The sequence below is a fragment of the Chenopodium quinoa genome, unplaced genomic scaffold, assembly GCF_001683475.1.
Source record: "Chenopodium quinoa cultivar QQ74 unplaced genomic scaffold, ASM168347v1, whole genome shotgun sequence".
Classification (NCBI taxonomy): Eukaryota; Viridiplantae; Streptophyta; class Magnoliopsida; order Caryophyllales; family Amaranthaceae; genus Chenopodium; species Chenopodium quinoa.
The window spans coordinates 1,530,683-1,547,892 of record NW_018743792.1 but is presented as its reverse complement, the minus strand read 5'-3'; the positions used below and the strand labels follow the sequence as shown (position 1 = coordinate 1,547,892).

Below are 17,210 nucleotides of genomic sequence, written 5' to 3'. Positions count from 1 at the left end.
TGAAAGCCGTCCCTAAGGACGAGAAGGAGGCGATCCCTGGGATCAACGCCTTCAATGCTAACCGTGTGATGGTTAGCTTGGCTGAGGTAATCTTATACATCCGTCTTTTCTTTAAACCATAAACTCATACTTGTTCGGTTTTTTCTAACACCGGTTGTGTCTTTGCAGTCATTGCTGCGCGTAAAGGGGCTGAAAAGAGCCTATGCACGCAAGTAAGAGGAGGTAAGGAGAGCCAAACGGGACGCCAATGACGCCCATAATGTAGCTCAATATTCAATGATTGTGCATGACTTAGAAACTAAATCTATAATCATGCAACAGGCGGACCAGATTAAGACCCTTCAAATGGCCTTCAATGAGTCGAAGGTCAAAGCTGACAACCTTTAGGTGGCGCTGGACAATGCTGAGACGGAGCTGAAGAGCCGCGAGGATTCTCTCAAGACCTTGAATAAGGCACAGACGGAGAACTCCTCCCTGAAGAAGGAAAATGATCTCCTGAAGAAGGAGGCTGCCACTTCTCAGAAAAACTTCGGGGCAACCCTTCAGGCGGAACAGAGCCGGCTCATTGAGGAGAATGAGCAAGACTACGAGAACCGCATGAAGTTGGCGTTCTCCCTAATTCACCCAGAGGCTGACTACATCGCCTAGAAGCTCGCCTATCGATCTGCAAATCTTGCCATTCTGGCACAGGAGGAGGGTTAGCCGGCACCAGAGCCCTATGAGCAATGCGCCAAAAAGGATATTGAGAAGATGCGGGCTGAGGTGGTCGAAGAGGAGGAGGAGGATCATGCAAAAGTTGAGGAAACCGCCAACCTCCCTGGCCTTGAAACTGATGCCAACCAGGCCCAGCCGCAGCAGACTCAGGCACCCAGTGCTCAAACACCAAAAACCCGGCTGACTCTTGAAATTGAATGAGTGTAATTTCCAGCCTATGTGCCGTGTATCTTTGTATCTACTTTCACCGGACGGGGGTCCGGTTAAAAATTTCAACATTATCAATTTTTATTTTTATTTAATATATTTCGCCGACTATGTCAGCTTTGCCTTGATTTGATTCTCAGTTTATTTCGCAAATTTTTCTAATTTTCTCAAATTTTTGCAAGTATAATGACGCCTGACTTCCTATATATACCGAGTGGGGTTACTGAGTTTGCCCCTGGATGGCTGGTTGTTAACTTGAAAAGGTTAACAGACAGACATCCACATGTGCACCCGGTTAGACAGACAAGCGGTGCTTGATTGCTTGAAGAAAACTGATCACATAATTAACCGGCTGGGGTGTACTCGTAAAGCACCCCGTTTTGCCATGTGTATATGCAGCCGGTTATTTGGCCGGCAGTTGATCAGTCGTTTGTTAAATGCCAAGGTTTGGACCTCGCCAGGTTCAGTGGCATAACCGTTCGAGGTGTCTTTGTATAAAAGCTGGTTATGGCATGACCAAGATTTCTTGTGCCGCCTATACTATTTGGTAGTACAGGCGGCTGTTTTTCCTATTGGGGTACCGGCTGTATTACTTTTGAAGTAAAGCCCGAGGGTACCGCTTTGTGGAAATGACCGATTGTACTATTTGCAGTGGAGACCGGTCGTATCTTGGTTACAAAGGATCATTCAAACAGTCGGTTAGAGCCGTTTGATTTATGATCGCTAGAACAATGTACCACCCGGAAGGGAGATGTTCTCTTCGACGAATTCACCTCAAATGGGCGTCGTCGTATGTCTGCTCTTTAGGAGCAGACAATTTAATTTTTAGCTGGCCGATTGGCCTTTAATTTATAGTTGCCGCCTGCATTTTGCACAGGACATGGCGACTGTATGCAAAAAAGGAAAATTTGGAAATAAAGCATTCTCATTAATACATTATTTACAAAAATTTACAATTTCTCAGAAGTAGTACTTTTTCAAGTTGTCTACATTCCAAGTTCTGGCTAGCTGCCTACCGTCTAGGGTCTCCAGGCGGTAGGGGCCCTCCCAGTTAGGAGTTAGCTTCCCTTGCTCATTTGCCCTACCGGATGCCTCCATTTTCCGTAGCACAAAGTCCCCCACTTTGAGGGGCCGTTTGTGCACTCTTTTGTTGTAGGCCCTCGTCATTCTTAGACGGTATATCTCATGACGCAAGGCGGTGTTGCCCCTGCGCTCCGGGAGTGAGTCCAATGCAAGACGCATGGCCTCCCAATTAGCCTCCTCATCATAGAGCATGACTCGGAGTGTTAGCTCATAAAGTTCAATAGGCAGGACGGCTTCAGTGCCGTATGTCAAGAGAAACGGGGTTTCACCCGTTGCCCCTTTTTCAGTTGTTCTGATGGCCCAAAGGACATGAGGTAACTCATCTGCCCAAAGACTGTCAGCTCTCTCAACTTTCTTTTTTATGTCGTCTGAGATGAGTTTGTTGAAGGATTCAACTTGGCCGTTTGCTTGGGGCCGACCAACGGATGCAAAATAATGTGAGATCCCTTGATCTCCCAACCAACTCTTGAGGACATGCGTTTCAAACTGAGGGCCATTGTCAAAAACCATGGACATGGGAACCCCAAACCGGGTGACTATGTTTCTCCAAATGAAGGAGATTACATTCTTAGTCTTTATGCCTTTGACAGCCTCTGCTTCAACCCATTTGGTGAAGTAATCCACATCAACCAAGATGTAACGGCGACCGCCAGAAGCAGGCGTGTATGGTCCCAGAATGTCCATGCCCCACTTTGCATAGGGAACTGGACTGTGAATGGCTGTTAGGTCAGTGGCTGGACGGTGTATTAGCCGGCCAAAATTCTGACATCTATCACACCTCTTCACCAAATTCATGGCATCTGCCTCAAGAGTGGGCCAAAAATAGCCCTGCCGCCTGACTCTCTTAGCCAGGGATTTGCCGCCTATATGTGATGCACAAAAACCCGCATGTAGATCCTCTAGGATTTCTCTCCCCTTCTCTGGGGTAACACATTTCAAAAGCGGCAGCAGGTACCCCTTTCGGAGGAGTTCCCCTTGATGCATTACAAAGCTAAGAGCTCGTTTCTTAAGAGCAGCTGCTTCTAAAGGGACATCTGGCAGAGTGCCGTCTGTCATATAAGCCCGGATGGGGTCCATCCAGGTAGAGCTTCGGTCAAGAACTCCAATGGGATCATATTCAATAATTCTTTTTTCCATGACCTCCCAAAAGACTGACCTAGGCGCATCGCAGGAGGCGGATGATGCCGACTTGGAGAGTGCATCCGCCTGATTGTTCTCGGACCGTGGCACTTGACGTAGATTGAATTCGTCAAGTGTCGCATCCTCCTCTCTGACCGCCTGCAGATATTTGATCATAGTCGGATGGGTGGCTTCATAGTCCCCATGGAATTGGCTGACGATCAATTGAGAATCAAAGCAGGCATCAACTTTTCTTGCCCCTGCCGCCTTGCACATGTGTATACCAGCCAGCAAAGCCTCGTACTCCGCCTCATTGTTTGAGGCTTGGAACTTAAACCGTAGTGCATATTCATATTTATCCCCTTCTAGAGAATGACAGATTACGCATGCACCACAGCCGTTCATAGTAGAGCTTCCGTCTACAAATAATTTCCAAATCTGATCCGAATTTTCCGGCTGTACCGGCCTTGTCATTTCGATAATGAAGTAGGCAAACGCCTGATCTTTCACTGCCTGCCTGGGTTCGAAAGTTATCTCCAGGCCCTGTATTTCAACAGCCCATTTGATCATTCTGCTGGATGAATCTATTGCAGTCGTTGGCCGCTTGAGTGGCTGATCAGTATACACAATAACTGGATGTGCCAAAAAGTAGGGCTTCAACCGCTTGACTGCTTTGTAAAGAGCCAGCCCAAAATTTTCAATTATTGAGTACCAGAGTTCAGTATTTCTGAGAACGTGGCTGATGAAATACATCGAGAGCTGGTTGCCGTCTCTCTCAGCAAGGAGAACAACACTAAGGGAGTGATATGAGACGGCTAGGTACATGTAGAGAACCTCCTGGGGCAGGGGTCTCACTAGCCTTGGCAAAGAGTGCAGATGTTGTTTTAGTCTCTGAAATGCCGCCTCAGCCTCTTCACCCCATTCGAATCTTGACCTCTTCCTGATTGCTTGTAAGAAATAGAGGCATTTGTCGCCTGACCGGCAGAGGAACCTCCCCAATGCCTCTACAATGTTGTTTTAGCCTCTATGCCTCTTTGATCAATTAGAAATCCGAGAAACTTCCCAGACTCAACACCAAAGACACACTTCTTGGGGTTAAGCATGACCTTGTGCCGCCTGAGGGTGGTGAAGGTTTCTCAGTGGTTAGCCAGGTGATCCGTCTGTAGCTTGGATTTGACTATCATGTCATCAATATACGCCTTTACAATCCTTCTAATTTGATTGAGAAAAACTGTGTTAATCATTCGTTGGAATGTAGCAGCCGCATTCTTCAACCCAAACGGCATCACCGTGTAACTATATAACCCCTGATCAGTGACAATTGTTGTCTTTTCTTGATCTTTTTTCCACAGGGGTATCTGATGGAAACCTGAGTAGGCGTCCATGAAACTCATCAGAGCATGACCGGCTGTAGAGTCGACTAGGCTGTCGATCTTTGGAAGCGAATAACTATCCTTCGGGCATGCCCTGTTCAGATCTGTGTAGTCTACACACATCTTCCAGGTGCCATTCGGCTTTTTCACAAGGACAACGTTTGCTACCCAATCCGGGTAGTAGCATTGCCGGATGAACCCAGCATCTAGCAACTTTTTCACCTCGGCGGCTGCCGCCTAAGATCTTTCCTCTCCGTGATTCCTCTTCTTTTGCCTAACCGACTTCTTTTTGGGATCAACGGCGAGTTTGTGGACAGCAAGGTCCGGGCTGACGCCTGACATCTCTTCCACTTCAAAGGCAAAAATGTCTTTGAACTCCCTTAGCAGTTGGAGCAAGTTTGCCCCCAATGTCTAGGACAACATCAACGCTCTCACCAGCTGGCTGGGTTCGGAGGTCATCCGACCGTTCACTGGTCAGTGATTGCTATTGTTTTTCTTTTTTGACGGGTGCCAGTTGGTCCGCCTTTCTCTTTTTACCGGCTGCCCTTGGAGCCGGCACTGCATGATCGCAGTTATCCAGTTCTATGGGTCCTTCGCCATGACCGGCTGAAGTCATAGTTGGTTTGACGTTTGAGAGGTAACACTCTCTAGCCGTCTTTTGGTCCCCATTCAGGGCACCGACTGCCCCATCATCCTTCTGAAACTTGATCAGCATGAGAGACGGGATGATGACAGCCTTGGACTCGTTGAGGGTGAGGCGACCAAAAATCATATTGTAGGCGGTCAACTCCTCAACAACAAGGAACTTGACGACCATGTGCCGCCCTTGCCCCTTTTCTCCCAGCCGGATGGGTAGGTCAATCCTACCCACCGGATGCACCACCCCTCCCCCAAAACCGACTAAGGGGTGAGGAGCCTCATGCATGTTGCTGGGCTTGTACTTGAGCTTTGTCAAGCACTGATAGCTTATCAGGTAAGACGAGCTCTCGGTATCAATTAAGATTCGGCCAACTCGTTGGTTGACAACCTTGCATTCGATGACGATTGGGGTCATCGTGAGGCCGCCTGACCTGGCCTCGGTCCCTTTCAGAAATGAGGACCTCAGGAAAGGTGTCTTTTGACGCCTGGCCCTCATATACTAAGTTGACCAGCTTCCTGATATTGTCCTTGGTACCCCTGATGGTAGGACCTCCACCCGCAAAACTGCCTGCTATAGTGAAGACTGTTTCAGAGTTAGCAGCCGTTGGTTTGGATGAGTGTGCCTTGTTTGTCTTGGGGGCACCCTTGGACTTGGGTAAGTAGGAATTCAGAGCCCTCTCCTCAAACAGACGGTCCAACAGCCGCCTGAGGCTATAGCAACCGTTGGTGTCATGGCCAACATCCTCATGGAATTGTCATATTTGCTCTTGTCCTGGCTGCTAACGGGGCTTTTCATTGCTGCCGGTTTTTCAAGAGTCAACCGGTCTTTGATCCCCATGAGGATGGAGGAGCAGTCCTTGGTGAACTCGTACTTGGGACGTACGTTTCTGACTTTCTTCTGCTCTTCTGGGCCGGCTGACTAGATCGCCGCCTAGACTTCTTTTCTTTTCTTTTCTTCTTTCCTTGCCGGTTGGGATGGCCGACTCTCTCTTCGTTCAAACTTTTTGGGGTCCGACGGGTGCCTCACGGCACAAAGCTCCGTGGCTTGTATATAGGCTTCAGCTTCCATCAATGCCTCTTGGAGGGTGGCAACCCTCTTTTTGACCAGGTCGAACTTGAAGGTCGACCCGTCTTTCAGACCCTTGAAGAAGTCTGTGTAGGCAACGTCAATAGACAGCCCTTGAATATGAATTCTCATCAGATTGAACCGCTTGACATAAGACCTAAGTCCTTCCTTCTCTCCCTGCTGTATGGCCCCAAGATCGAGGCTCGTTTTCTTGGCAGGGATGTTCATTGAGAAGTTCGACGTAAACAAGTACGCCAAAGTTCTGAAGTTGTTGATGCATCCGGCTGGTAGGTTGCCAAACCATCGTTGGGCTATGCCCTTCAATGTAGCCGGGAAGCACCAACACCAGGCGGCATCATCCAACCCCTGTAAGTACATGAGGTTGGAATAGGCCATTAGGTGATCTTCTGGGTTGGCGGTACCGTCATAGGCACCTACCAACACGTTTTTCACCTTAGCCGGCTGTGCCGCCTTGGTACTTTCCCTGGAGAATGCCGTTGCCTGTTCCCCAAGGTTAAGAAGCTGGAGCTGCCAGTCCATAGGCTGAACCGGTTGTGCCGCCTGACCCCCGAAGAGGGCCGGCTGCATGTATGGAGATCCATACGGCATGTACGATGACCCGTATTGTACCGGCTGGATAATTTTGGGACCAAAACGCGCGGACGGACCGAACGACTGACTCCCTTTGTCTGATTTTGAATGCTTTATGGAAGAATTTCGGAAGCTGTCTGGGTAGGTCGACGTTGAAGCCGACGCGGACAGCTGTAAACTTCTCTTTTCTTGGATAAGCATCCGGGCATCAGAGTAAGTCCTCTTTGATCCATCCGCCTGTACTTGCCGGATGGGCTTCCTTTGCCCTGTCTCAGGGAAACGAAGCTTTGAGACGTCGATCGTGGACCCATCCGCCACCTTTGGTTTCGGGTGAGGGGTAGGCATACGATCTTTCAGTGCTTGTTTCCCGGAGGATGGGAGCTTCTTAGCCGGCTGACCCTTATGAGGGCCAGTGGATTTGTTTAGGAGGCTCTTGATATCGCCCTTGAAACTTGTCATGAATTTCATGAGTTCGTCTCTCGTGACGGGAGCAGCACCTTCTGCCGCCTGGGTTGTCCCAGTCGGCCTACCGGTTAAGCTGCCTGGAGCAGCCTGACTTCCACCCCGCTCCTTTATTTCTTTGGAGCGGATGTGTTTTGTTCTGAAGGACCCGTTTGGGGCCACATAGGTGTCGATTTCATAATCGTCACCACTGTCTTGGTCCATATGGACTTCAGGCTCGACCGTAGGCCGTTTGCCTTCATTTGTTGGTACAGTTTCAGAAGCCATCTAGGAAGTACTCTCCCCACAGACGGTGTCAGATGTTTCGGGGGTTTTTGGTGTGTCCTACGGGAGAGTTACAATCCCTAGTATGTGCAACCGACGCCTGTACTTGCAAAACCACGAAGACTCTTGTTGGTGGGAGCTCCGCCTCCGACGATCAAGTCAGTAACGTAAAGGAGGTAATAAGTGCGGAACAAGTAAGTACTCCTCGCTAATACAAGAGGATTCCGCAATTAATATTGCTCGGGATTGGTGTTTGTATTTATGGATGTTTTTTTGAATACCCAATAAATGAGGTCTGACCCACTATTTATAGTGGGGAGACCAGTACCCCATCTAGGGTTCAAGGGACACGTGTCAACAGGGGATTGGCGCCTTGTTGACCCATGGCGGGCTGCCACGTGTCGCAAGGCCACTGGGCCGCGTGTCTAGGGTAATTTTTACCCTAAACAACTCTGATACCATCTTAATAAATCAACTCACTCAAAATTTGAATTGATGGTTGAAGTTCAAAATTAATTTATATAATCTATCATTTTTTTTTTGAGACAATTATACATACTCTATCATTAGCTAGACTAGATCACATCAAAGCTAATAATAATTAGAAATTTAAAAAGTACTTAATAATTAAGAAGAATTAACAAATAATTACAAATACAATTGAGTTAAATAACAAAATTTTATCGAAACTAATTACACAAATTCTCCTTAGAATATAATCGACCTCAAATAAATTTCTAAAATAAACAACTTATATGCTGTAAATCAAGATAACATGACCTATATTGGGATCGAGGGTGTAACCAAAAAAAGTGGTGAATATAATATAATTTGCATAAAATCTCTGGAGTAGGACAGATAAAACTAATTAATGACATAAATCTACTCCCCCATTACTTGATATCTTTATTTAATCATATTGGAGGACTTATTCTACTATCTTTCTCCTACCTCCACCATTCAACTTCTTCCAATTTTCTTTATCTTATTATTATTTTTAAACAATAAAATATTAAATAACCAACTTTCATTGTCAATTTATAAACCCCCCTTTCCCTTATTGAATTTGATCATCATACCCGTACTTTTCCTCCTCCTTTCCTTCTCTCTCTTGTTTCCGTCATCAATTTGTTAAAGGGCTCTGAAAACCTGGATTTTCTGTTCAATTCTTTTTATTTTTGCGTAAATTTTACGTGTTCTTGGTCCTCCTGTCATCCTTCTAACTATATTCGGTCGACATAATTTCCTAATTCATTTTTCATCACATTTAAAAACAATATTTAATTGCGGAGAATATTGGATATCATGTAAATATTGATGACTTTTCTTTATGAACTCGCAGAAATTGATCAATACATTACGAAACAGAAGGTGGTTTACTTTGAGTTAGCTTAAAGATTTTCAATTCCCTAAATTTTACTTCTTCTGCTTTGGTCTCCCCGAATTTTCGTGGAAATAATAAGCAAGTTATCGTTGTTTTAATACTATTTAATTTTTTGGGTCTTAATTACTCCGTAATATTAAAATAACGGAGTATTATTTATTTTTGTGGAGTAAAAAAAAGAAAAAAAAATTATAAATCCTCCGGAAAATAATGCTACGGAGTACTCCGTTATATGGAGTAGTATTTCCGCTGTCTAAACCGTCAAATACTAATTCTAACCCCGTTTACATCTTCCTTCCTCTCTCTCTATCCTAAGGAAAGAAGTATCCTCCGACAATCTCTCTTCCCTTTTTTTTTCTTCTCTGTTTTCTTTTTTCCATTTTTACCTTCTTTTTTTTTTCTTTTTTTTTCCCTAAGAGTTTAGGGAGACAGGCTCCCTTTCTCCCTACCCTAGATTAATTTTCTCCCTTTAAATCAATATTAATCAGTCAATCATGGTTGTTGTAGAATCAGGATCAATGCATTCCAACCTCGATTGCTTCCTCCATTGCACTACCCCTGTCGCTCCTTCCCAATTCCTCCCTAAGGTTCGTGATTATCGAATTCTGCAAAGATCGCATCTTTTATAATTGGATTCAAATCAATTTTAATCAAAAATAATATAATTATAATCTGTGTGCATGTTGTTTGCAGTCAGAGATGAGGAACTTGAATAGATTATGGCATCCATGGGAAAGAGAAAATGTGGAATATTTCAGGTTAAGTGATCTTTGGAACTGTTATGATGAATGGAGTGCTTATGGTGCGGGTGTTCCCATTGTTCTTGATTCGGGTGAAACTCTTGTACAATACTATGTTCCTTATCTCTCCGCAATACAAATCTTTACCAGCACTCCTTCTCCTCCTATTTTCAGGTAGATTTATTTGTCAACTGATTCATTGTCATCATATTTAACATTAAATTGCTTGAAATATACATTCTCCGATTAATAATAATAATGTTGGTTATGATATATTCAATGGGTTGTTGTTGTTGATGTTATAGGGAGGATACGGACTCAGCCGATGGCGAAACGAGAGATTCGTATAGCGAGTCGTGTAGTGATGAAAGTGAATTGTCGAGATGGGATGGATGTTCATCCGAAGAAGGTGGATTTGAACAAGAAAACTTGTGGCAATTGAATGATAGGTTGGGTTACCTCTATTGTCAATACTTTGAGAGATCAACTCCGTATGGTAGAGTTCCTCTTATGGACAAGGTAACTCTTCTCGTCTTTTCAATCACTTGCCTCTCTTCATCAAATTCCACTTTTAACTAGAGCTAAATATTGTTATATACACCTTGGCACAAAATACAGTTAAAGTTATTTTTTAATTTTTTAATTGCTCGATTAATCATCAAATAAACAATATTAAAAATAACCTTCAACTTACACACGGTGTATATTGATAGTTTACACTTTTTAACATAAGATTATATTATCAATACTTAATTCTAATAAAATTTGACAAATTTGATTGTAAAATTGAAAAAGTTTTGATAGGTTTATACTCTGATATTATCTTACATTTTACTCGCGAATATTTTATGTGCGTAATTTGATGTTACCAACTCACCATTAGAGTTTTAACCAATCCAATATAATTTGCTACTTTGCTAGGCAGTGCCATTTATTCGTCATCTTGTACTATGATTATTGATGGCCTAAAGCAAAAAGTTGTTTGTTGAAAAATTGTATTATAGTAAAAAAAAAAAAAAAAAAAAAAGTCAAATTTTATGAGAATTTATAATATCCATTGTTTTTTATTCTTATCTTGTACAGTTTTTCTCGTCACGTCTTAATGAGTGATAATTTCAAAGAAGGGAGAGGAGGTGGGCCCCGAGTCATTTAAGTAGGAAATATCTATTAATGACTGGTAATTTTTATAGGAAAATTAAAAATTAATAATCCCATATTTTAGTAGTCTTTTCTAACAGTCCCACTTTAATTAATCTCTAATTAATCTCACCTTTTAACTTCATCCTCAAAATAGTCATTGATTAGTTGTTATCCGGGTTAACAAGTTGATTTAACACGTGTCATGTTTCTATTGATTTAGAGTTTTTTTTTTATTTTAACTCTAATTAGTAGAAAAGCTTTCTCTCTCATACCTTCCCATCCTTTTACCCCTCCCCCCTCAAAACCACCAGCCTTAGTGTTTGCGCCCCCTCTGCTGTCCTTTCTCTCTCCTCTCCTTCAGCATCGTCGTCGTAGTTAACAAACACCCCTGCACCACAAGCCATTCTGCGTCGGTGGGACGGGTTTTTGAGTGGATTGGGTGGAATTTTAGTGAGGTAGATTTTGGTGGTGGAGGAAGGGTTGGAGTTTGGGTGTTGGAGTGGGTTTTTGGGTTGGTTAAGGTCTGGTTTCAGGGTGGTGGGTAGTGTGGTTTTCAAGGGGCAGATATAATCGGGTTTGGGATTTTCAATTTGGGTCAAAAACATGTGAGATTCCAAAGTGGGTTTTGATGGCTGGCAAGTGGCAAAGAAGGAGGTGGCTTTGCTGATGGTAGTTGGTGAGGATAAAACCCTTGGAGTCTTGGTGTTGTTGGTTGTGTTACGGTGATAGAAGACTAGAAGGGCCTTATTGAAAAAAAAAAACAAAGAATGATTTAAACCTGTTTAATAAGTAATAGGTAAAAAAAAAGACTATTTTAAGAAGATAAGGTGTAAAGGTGGGATTATTTTGAGATTAATTGAAGGTGGAATTATTTTGAGAAGACCACTAAAAGGTGAGATTATTAGTTTTTATTTTTTCATTTTTTATAGGGACAGATTGGGTTGAACTTGTTAAAAAATTTAATTTATTTATTAATTATTGTGATCAATATAACAAAGAGTGTCACATTGAGTTTTAGCTATTCTTCTTTGTTGTTAGTGTGTATCTTTGTGTCAAAAAAGTTTGTATCTTAACAATTAGCTATTAGTCTATTACTGAATATTAAGAATATTGAGTGGTAGGATCTAAAGTAATTTTGGTGAGAGTAAAATTTTGATTCTCCATAAACATTATGGTATGAATATGAAGATACTTTTTAGGAACTTATAAACAGAAAAATGTGGTAAACTTTAAGTGGCTTAGGAGTATTCGATGGATTATAATTGTGAATGGTTAGCTAATATTCTTACCCTTTTATTTTGCCAAATTTATGTCTTCCCAATGTTCTCATTGCAAGCAACTTTTTATTTACAACCAATGAAAATTTATTGAGAGATTAAAAAAGTTACTCCAGTTTATTATCTCAAGTTTTAAGAACATTACATTCACAAGTGATTCTATTTTCTATTACCGTCTAGATTCAATATACTAGGGAACATATTGAATTATTGTGAAATATAAAATATACTCGTATTAGGATCATATTAATATCATTTTCTTATAAGAAATATAAGGCAATTAGTTATAGGTATTTAAACAAAATGGTTTATTTACTCTTAGAAAGTAGTAATTTAATGGATCAGATTTGATCAAGGCAAAATCAAGAGTATTATAGTGTGCAATGTCTATTGTACGAGATTGGTAGGATAAATATTTGCATAAGTCTCACCACTTAATGTACTACGTCGATATTTTCTAATACTTTTGTCAATTATAATATGTATTTCATACCTTTGTTTTTTTATCACGTTTATTAATGCATAAATTCAATTTTTTTTTTTGAATTACCGATAAGAAAAAATTATAAAAATTGATATTTTGTAAATATATATCGTGACGAATCTAATAATCTAATAAAATCCTACTTAACTATATTTTTCATTACGTATGAATCACAAAATAAGGTCAAAGAGAAGTGTGTGAATAGTGCTAAAATCAGAATGTGTCAACTAAAAAAACGGAGGTAGTATTTTCATATTATTAAATTATTTGGTATATGAAAGTCTAGTGTATAGAATATAAATAGCCGAAAAAGGCAAATAAGAATAAAAATGAAAACAAAAATAAGAAATATGACATAATTTTAATGGTCTTGAAAGAAATAAGGGATGGAAAAGTGGAAGAAAATTTTTGTAGTCTATTTTTTTTATAAAATGGAAAATAAACATTTATGTTAACTAGATTATTTAAATCAGATACTGATGATATGTCTTAGGAAAATGATAATTTAATAAATTTATCAAATAAGATATTTAAAAATCGAAAAGTATAATGTTTAAATGATACTGAGTACAGAGTATAGAATATGGTTATGACGTTTTAACTTTCAAAGATTTTTAGCGTCATACACTTTTCACGATAAAATGATGTGTTATTTCTAACTTCTTTTTAGTTATATTTGTACATATCAATAGATAAATTCTGGATAAAGATTTAGATTTAGAAAAATTCTGATGTATACACCTGTTACTTATAGATCCCAAGTCTCTCTCTCTCTCTCTCTCTCTTTTTTTTTTTTTTTCCCAAAGTTTTTAAGACTTTGTAACTTGGTGGGTGATTATGGTATAGCATTATATCAAGCGTGCGTGTCATATTGCAATTATAATAACCACTTATTGGCTCAGTGTTACTAGTGACCATATTTGACAATCTTGTATAATGCTATCATCTTCAAGTCCATTTACATTTTCTTTTTTTATATATACTTTTGCCGGAAAAAGTAAAAGAATTTTGTTACATCTCTTGAGCATAAAAGGTTAAATTTTTGTATTTTGATTGTGACACATGAATGTGCAAACAAAGTTTGTTGAATGTTTCACAATTTTTGGCTCTAGTGAACAAAGAATATTCATTCTTGTATGCTAACAATTTTGTCTATTTTTGGTTGTTCAGATTAGTGAATTAGCTCGGAGATACCCTGGATTAATGTCATTAAAGAGTGTGGATCTCTCTCCCGCTAGTTGGATGGCTGTTGCCTGGTAAATACATTTTTCTAAGTTGACGTATTTTTTTAAAGCACATAATTTACCCAAATTTTACCTGTGTTTCCATTTGATCATAACATTTACACAAAATTTTTTAAAAATTGGCGAGTGAGTGGGTGTATGAATAAGGTGGTTTAAATTATTAGAGATAATATATTACAATATAAACATTGAATGGATAAGATGACATAGTTTTTTGTACAAAGAGTATTTTTGGTAGACTAAGTAGAAAGTAAGGATACTTTTAGTCTTAAAAAATTAATACGGAGTAATAAATTACACAAGATTTAAACATAGAAGTAGTGGGCACCAAAAAAAAAACATTTTAGTAGTGGAGTACCTAACACTTATGACATTTAAAATGGAATATAAGGATTATATAATGGGACAAATAGAGAGTATTATGGCTCATTTTGACGACTTATAAATTTATAAAATTAATTTCAAAATATTAAAATAGAGATAACCTTTGAGGACATACATCCTAAAAAACATACAATCATTATATTATGAGACGAATGTAGTATTATGACTCAAATTTTTTTGACTTAAATACTCGTACAAAATTAGTTTGCGAGTATTACATCATAGTATTATACAGGAAGTAATTTTCAGAGTGAATATCACATTTCAACAAATCAATTAGTGCAGTGATGCTAACCAATGTCATTATGTCAACATTGGTGCAGGTATCCAATATATCACATTCCAATGGGGAAAACCATAAAGGACTTGTCTACATGCTTCTTGACTTACCACACCCTTTCATCCTCGTTTCAAGGTATGCTGTCAAATCACTTGACTTGATTTATTGTCAAATTTTATTTGATTTTTGTTACTGATTGCCATGTTTGAAAATGCACCCTCTAAAATTGGTTTGTCTCAATGAGGTGTTAATCCGTGTTCTCAGTCGAGTTTGGATTGGGTCTAGGTTGATCTGGTTATTTTGGATTTAACTCATGCTGAACTATTGTGCTCATTTAGATCAAGTACTGTATTGAGTAATATCGTGTTGAGTCCAACTGTTTCAAGTCGGGGCAGTTTTTGTCTTTTTGATACTCTAGTCTCAATCGCTCTGAATTGAACATGTGACATATTACAATAAATATCTATTAGACTCTAACCAAGTACTCGTATATTTCTTGCCATCATTTCAGTTGGGATAAAGAAGAAATGATGACAAATTTTTGTATACATTGTATAATTTGGACTATTAATTTGTATGGTTTTGTGATATTAACATTAATGTCAAGCAGTCTAAATATTTTCTAAATTCCAACGTGTTTCTTACCGAAATGTTGCTGTCATGAAACTAGATATGGACCACGACGACGACATGGTGGCCCCAGAATGGATAAGGAAGAGAAAGGAAGGAGAAGGCATCCCTCTCCCAGCTTTTGGTCTTGCCACTTACAAGATGCAAGGAAGCGTGTGGGTTTCGGGGAGGGGCGGCCGGGACCAGGATCGAGTTGTGTCACTTTTGAGTGTTGCTGATTCTTGGCTTAAACAACTTAGAGTTCAACACCATGACTTTAACTATTTCACCGGGATTAGGCGTGGCTGAAACGTGTTTCAATCCTTGATTGATCTCTTAACACAAATCCTCTGCTTTAACCCACTGTAAAGGAAACTGACCCAAGAGTTCTCCCATTTTTCTTGTGGTTTATCTCTTCTTGTTTTTGGTTTTCCGTTAAAAAAATGTATCTAATTTCGTCTGTCTGTCGAGAACACCTAAATTAGCAAAAATATAAAAGGTCGAAAACCCCCTGAGTGTCCCTGTAATGCACAGCACAGCCAAGCATCCATATAAGTACTAGACCTTTCGATCCGGTTTCTTGTTCATTTTAACTTAGTAGAATTTGGCATAGGTGAATCCGAAAACTTTGCTTAAGCAACGGCTGATAAGTGATGAGTTTAGAGCCTGACTACGAGTCGTGGCAATGGTGGATATGGTAGTAGGGACCTTAAGGAGCTGATAAGAGTAGTAGTTGGTTGATTTCGTGGCGTCGATAGTGGAGGCTTATCTAGAGCTTTAGCCCCCCTCTCCAATCTTTGAGGTACTCAATATGGATTACTTTATCCTGAGCAAAAGAAGTTGGTTATCTTGCTTTTTCAAGTCATGGGTGGATTGGTCCATGGAATAATGTGGATAAAATGTAGAGAAAAAGGCAGAGCATGTACTACTTTGTTCAAATTGTTAGTTTTTCAAGGGGTTGTGGTGTATATTCTTCTCTATTTCAATGTAATGAATCAATGAAAGATGCTTGGAAAAACGCTTTGTAAAAAGCTCTTATTGCATCACATAGTCACATCTATCTCTATGTATGTGTGTGTGTTATTGTTCTTTATATAAAACATCTCAATGATTCTCACAATAAGTGTTGGTGTTTATGGGAATAAACCATGACACCAATTTTAGAACAAAGAAACCAAGGATCTTTAAAAGAAAAAGAAAAACTTTTATTTTAAGCAGTTTAAAGTTACTTATAATAAAAGGAGTTTTTGATCAAGTTTAGTGTGAAAATTTTATAATGGTCATTTGAAATATGACTATCATAATGTTAATGATTGGGGTAAATTAGAAAATAACACCACAAAAAAGCCACGATTTTGATTATAACACCACACAGAAAAAAATTATATTATAATTCCACCAAAAAACACAAAATTTTGATTTCACCACCACTTAACTTTTCCATCCAAAAAACCGTTAGTAGGTCCTACATTGTACACTTCTCAATTATGTATTGGATTAAATTTTTTTTTTTTTTAAAAAGGAAAACCTTAAAATTACCCAGCCACCATTGGCGTCGCCGGTTCCTACCGCCGTTCTCCAACCCATCCCCCACCGCCATCACCCAATCCCAACCGACCACCCTCGACCCACAAAACCAGCTAGCCGACCACCCTCGACCGTCGAAATCAGCCTAACCGTATCCACGAAATAACCAGCCCCGATTTAGTTTCAGGTGAGGGTGAGAGGAGTAGGGCGGTTTGTGGGTTTGGGTATGGGTGTGCCAGTGTGGATCGGGGTTTCAGCGACGACTTTGGGTAGGGTAAAGGAGTTCGGAGACAGTGGCTTGGCTAGTTAGGGTTGGGGTTTGGGTGGTTCGGCGATGGATTCGGGTCGGGGAGAAGACGATGTGGGCTGGGCTGGTTTGGGTTGGGGTCTGGTTGTTCGACGATGGTTTCAGGGGGGGGGGAGACAACGATGGGGGTTGGGTTGGGGTGACGGTCGTGGTAGGGTAGGGTTAACGGCCGTGGGAACCGGCGCCTGTGGTGGTTGGGTTAGGATTATAGGGTATTTCTTCTGTTTTTTTTTAATTTTTCTTTTTTTCAATCCAATAGTTGATTGACACGTGTACTGTGTGGGGCCCACTTAACGGTTTTTTTTGGATGACAAAG

At 40.4% G+C, this 17,210-nt stretch overlaps 1 protein-coding gene across 2 annotated transcripts; it reads left to right on the top strand.

Annotated features, from left to right (window-relative positions):
• The first annotated feature begins 8,545 nt into the window (after positions 1 to 8,545).
• On the top strand, positions 8,546 to 16,130 carry LOC110685184. Of its 2 annotated transcripts, XM_021861659.1 has the most exons (7): positions 8,546 to 8,889; positions 9,410 to 9,489; positions 9,596 to 9,816; positions 9,948 to 10,161; positions 13,714 to 13,799; positions 14,495 to 14,586; positions 15,122 to 16,130. In XM_021861659.1, the coding sequence occupies exons 2-7, from the start codon at positions 9,421 to 9,423 to the stop codon at positions 15,367 to 15,369; spliced, it is 930 nt and encodes a 309-aa protein (XP_021717351.1). In that variant the 5' UTR covers positions 8,546 to 8,889; positions 9,410 to 9,420; the 3' UTR covers positions 15,370 to 16,130. The 2 variants fall into 2 exon arrangements, with proteins under 2 accessions (XP_021717351.1, XP_021717349.1); XM_021861657.1 differs by lacking the exon at positions 8,546 to 8,889 and having other exon boundaries at positions 8,898 to 9,489.
• Positions 16,131 to 17,210: the final 1,080 nt, after the last annotated feature.

What these genes read in the sequence shown, in the direction of transcription:
- LOC110685184 (XM_021861657.1), top strand. Translation starts at nt 9,397, where the DNA reads ATGGTTGTTGTAGAATCAGGATCAATGCATTCCAACCTCGATTGCTTC. An exon ending in GAGTTCCTCTTATGGACAAG is followed by an intron (nt 10,162 to 13,713) that starts GTAACTCTTCTC and finishes TTGGTTGTTCAG; the next exon opens with ATTAGTGAATTAGCTCGGAG. An exon ending in CCTTTCATCCTCGTTTCAAG is followed by an intron (nt 14,587 to 15,121) that starts GTATGCTGTCAA and finishes TCATGAAACTAG; the next exon opens with ATATGGACCACGACGACGAC.